Source organism: Peromyscus eremicus, chromosome 2 (genome assembly GCF_949786415.1).
Source record: "Peromyscus eremicus chromosome 2, PerEre_H2_v1, whole genome shotgun sequence".
In the NCBI taxonomy this organism is placed as follows: domain Eukaryota; kingdom Metazoa; phylum Chordata; class Mammalia; order Rodentia; family Cricetidae; genus Peromyscus; species Peromyscus eremicus.
Window position 1 is genome coordinate 3,408,561 of NC_081417.1, and position 4,545 is coordinate 3,413,105.

Genomic DNA, 4,545 nt, shown 5'->3' on the forward strand with positions numbered 1-4,545 from the left:
GAACAAAAAGGCTCATAGTATCTTTGTATTTCTTTAACTGAATAAAACACGCTGTTCGTCTTTAATTAAGTACTGGAACAAACTGTAAAAGTGTCCTATCTTTTACGTTATATGCATATCTACTTACTTATTTAATAATCAATGCAAAAATTTCTTTTCACATATCCCTGTCTTCTGCACACTTGTAGTCTAAGGAAGAAAGGATAGGGTATCAGGTAATGCAGTGCTGTAGACTTGTGAGAAGAGATTGTGGTACATATGAGGAGTCCCAGGGCTGGCAATAAAGGGAAAGTGTTCCATCCTTTATAAGAGGAGACAGGAAAGAAAAGCTCATTGTAATCAAGTATTGCCTATGAGTGGGCAGGGGAAGCATTGCCCAAAGGAGCATACATCATCCTTCACCATTACATTACTAGTATCACTATAAAGTTTGTTTACAAGAGATACTCTCCAAGTGGGAGACAGGCCAGATCCCAGAAAAAGGCATAGTGTGGTGAAAGACTTTGGATTTTCTCTAATTCTCTAGAAACTCTTAGGGAGAATATGAAACAGAGCAACATGAGGGTCACAGAGGTTCATACGATCCAATTTGCTTTTTCAGGACCTCTCAGATAAGCCTATGGAGGAAAATATTGTACTGAGATAAAAGTGGAAGGAAAAAAGTAGAGAGAAGCTTGTGGTATTCACATATATGCTAACCACCTCCACCAGTGTCTCTCAAAGTATACCAAAACATACAGCTTCAGCATCACCTGGACCCACCACAAATGTCACAACAACTGCTTCAGAATCTTTTGAGTGTGAGAACATACCATGAGGAACACATTCCTCATGAGCATGGTATGGGATGAAGTGTGAGGACCTTTGACCAAGAGCCAGAGCAGGAGACATATTTAAATCATCTGGGGAATCTCTGAGGCTTGTTTGGTTCATGGGTTGATGGGTGGGTGAATGGGTGGTTTGATAGGTGGGTGGGTGGGTGAGTAGGTGGGTGCATGGGTGAGTGTGTGGGTGGATGAGTGGGGGGGTTGATGGATAGTTAGGTGAGTGGGTGGGTGGGTAGGTAAGTGGGTGGGTTGATAGGTGGGTGAGTGCGTGGTAGACAGGTAGGCTAGTCAGGTGATGAACTGATTTGGTTTGTGTTATGTGATATTTTGTTTGTGGTCTGACAAAACTTGCCTGGAGATCAGAGATCAGAGTTAGCCACTAGTTAACCATAGAGGCCAGGCAGTGGTGGCACACACCTTTAATCCCAGCACTTGGGAGGAGGAAGCAGGAAGATCAGGAGTTCAAGGCCACCCTGAGCTACACCAGATTGATCCAGGCTAAAAGAGAAATAGAGCTGGATTTTGGTTGCTAACATCACACCTTTGATCTCTGCACTTGGGATCTCATGTTTTTGATCCCAGCATTTGGGAGGCTCATGCTTTTGATCCCAGTACATGGGAGGTAGAGACAGGAATATAAGACGGGTGGAGACAAAATCTCCAGCCCATTCAGTCTGAGGATTCATAGAGACAGGATCAGGCCCCTTTTGGTCTGAGATTTTGTAGAGGTAAGAAGTGACTGTAGCTGCTGCTCTGCTTCTTTCAGCTACACCATAATAGCTGTCTCCTAGTTTTGACTGTTAAGATTAATTAGGATCACACATCAGGTTTGTTTTATTTAAACAACCGGTGCTGTGTCAAATCTCAACCAAGCCATGAACTATTAAAAAAGAGCTTTGAGAGAGTTGGCCTTGCCGGCTGCCCTTGAGCTTGCCCTGCAGAAGGGTCTGCAGAGCGAGCACCGCCAGGCACAGCCATGGCCCAGCGGCTCCTCCAGGCCTATGATGACATCGGCGACAGCACTCAGTGTCACCGCAAGACCTGCATCACCACTGCATTAGGCGGCCTCATGGGAGCAATAGGCTCAGCTTACAGCGTCTACTCAACCAGGCAGATTCCCACCTGGAAGCAGGGCCCGGGCCGGGCCGGGCCGGGCCACGTGCATGGCTGCACCGGGGGCCTGACCCTGGGAGCGTGTGCTCACAGCTATGGGACTGCAGCTGTTGGCTGCATATACATGGACACCGCGGCAACCCTGTTCAAGATTAGCAAGCTGGAAGGCTGGCAGTTCTTTGCCACTCCCAAGGTGTGAGCAGAACCCCTGTGGCAAATAAACACTGTGTGTCCCTTTGCCCACAAAACAGAGAGAGAGACAGAGATAGAGATAGAGATAGAGATAGAGATAGAGATAGAGATAGAGAGAGAGAGAGAGAGAGAGAGAGAGAGAGAGAGAGAGAGAGAGAGAGAGAGCTTTGAGACTTGCCCTGGTGGCCTGCCCTGGGTGCCGAGGAGAATGCACACCCCTGCCCAGCTATTATGGTAAGCAAATGTATGGTGTGGTATGGAAGAGAGAGAGGCAAAATGGTTCCTATGTCCTGTGGATAGAGGCAGAACTGAAGAGGTGAAAGTACAGGCAGGTGGGGGCGTTGCTTGTCACCTGCGGCCACGGTGATTACTGGGCTGGGGTTACTTACTGCTGAGGCTCATGTCTGGGTCTATGGCCCTGCTGCAGCTATGATCTGTGTTGAAAATCTATGACTCCTGATAACACCAAAGGCCAGAGGATAGGGCTACACAGAGTTGGCTCCACCCCTCATTGGCCGCAATACCAGGGAGACTGGCCCTGCCCCTCACCAACTGCAGCACTAGAGAAAGCAGGTCCTATACCTTGCTTGGGCAACACAACAGAGTTGACCCTGTTGGAGGGGTAAGGGTGAGTTGGCCCTGAGAGCATGAGAGTGGGAGAGTGGGTCCCACCCCCTCGCCTGCCATGTGGTGGCATGAGTGAAGGAAAAATGCTCCCCCCTCGACACCTGTGGCAGGCTGGCAAGCTGACCCACCTCTCACCACCTGCAGCACTCAGAAGAATGAGCCCTATACCCCACCTGGGCATCACAGTAGAGGGCCGCCCAAGAAGAAAATGTGAGTGTGGGAGATCTGGCCTCTCCTGTTATCTGACATATGGTGGCATGGTGAGGAAAATGTGCCCCCCACCCTGTGCCACCTGTGAAAGGAGGGAGAGCAGGCCCTAAGGTCATGAGTGCAGGAGATCAGGCCCTGCCCGTCACCAGCTGCAGCCCTTGGGAGAGCAGCCCCTGCACCGCACCTGGGCAGCACAGTAGAGCTGACTCTATTGATAGAAGTGTGGGTGAAGTGACCCTGAGGGTGTGAGAGTGGGGTAGCTGGCCATAACCCCTATTCTTCCGTGTGATGGTGAGGGTGAGGGAAAGATGACCCCCCCCTTGCCCCTGCCATCTGTGGTGGGCAAGGGAGCCGACCCTCCCCCTTACTAGCCGCAGCACTTAGGAAAGTGGACCCTTTACCTTACCTGGGCAGCACAGTAGAGCTGACCCTATTGATGGGTTTCAGATGAACCAATGACCTAGGGCAACAACAGGATATCCAAGAGGAGTCCAAGTGAGGGCCCAGTATCAGTAGTGCAGCAGAAACTAGAGGCCTCAAACCAGACCAATGATTCTTTGAAATGAACGCTTGCAAGTAAAGATGTATGACTAAAGGGTATACTGTGTGACTCACTGTGTCACATACAACTTCCATGACAAGATCTTTCTTTCTTTCTTTTTTTCTTTTTTCTTTTCTTTTTCCTTAAATTTTATTTTACTTTATTTTGGTGAGGAGGTTGCAAGAGCAGAGGGTGAATACAAAGGATGGGAAGATGAATGGAATCACGATATGTGACATGAAAGACACAAAGAATAAACAAATAAACAATTACTAATTAAGAAAATGCTCTACAGGCTAGTCCACAGGCCCATCTTATGGAGGTATTTTCATAATTGAGGTTCTCTCCTCTAAGATAACTATAGTTTGTGTCAGGGTGACATAAATCTAGCCAGCACATCCTGCATTTTTGGGGATGCTGAAAGGTGGAGCATAGAACTGGAGTTAAGACTATTGGACAGGGCCATCTTTCATTACTTTGGGGATTTCTGTAGATAATTTCAAGAGCATATGTAAAAGAAAACTGTTAATGGCCATTTTCAGAACACTGTATACTGAAAAGGAACAAGAACTTCTCTATTGTCCTGCCTCCATCTGTTCTTTGTGTTCCTTACTAGCAGAAGCTAACAGTGAACCATTGTCATATGACAGTGGGTTACGGGTTCTGTACCAGTATATAAGAATAAATTCTTCAAAGGCACGACTTGAGATGATAGGCAGGACTTACATGGCTGGCACATAAATAAAGAGAAATCTTTCCTGATGCTTACAGAAGACCAAAGTAAGTTCTATGCACATTCTCACAATGATATTGATCCTCCAATCTCTGATACTACCACCCCTTAGTTACTAGTCTGCCCTACTGGACCATTGTAGCTAGAGTTTCCTGCCTGGCCCACGGTCAGGGCAAATCTCTCTCACCTGCCAGTCCCACAGCTGCTCAGACACAACCAAGTAAACACAGAGACTTATATTGCTTACAAACTGTATGGTCGTACCAGGCTTCTTGCTAACTGTTCTTACAGCTTAAATTAAT

The 4,545-nt window shown here is 47.5% G+C and overlaps 1 protein-coding gene across 1 annotated transcript; it reads left to right on the forward strand.

Moving 5' to 3' along the window:
* Nucleotides 1-1,803: 1,803 nt before the first annotated feature.
* On the forward strand, nt 1,804-2,139 carry LOC131904499 (NADH dehydrogenase [ubiquinone] 1 alpha subcomplex subunit 11-like). Its single transcript, XM_059255624.1, has one exon. The coding sequence runs from the start codon at nt 1,804-1,806 to the stop codon at nt 2,137-2,139; it is 336 nt and encodes a 111-aa protein (XP_059111607.1).
* Nucleotides 2,140-4,545: the final 2,406 nt, after the last annotated feature.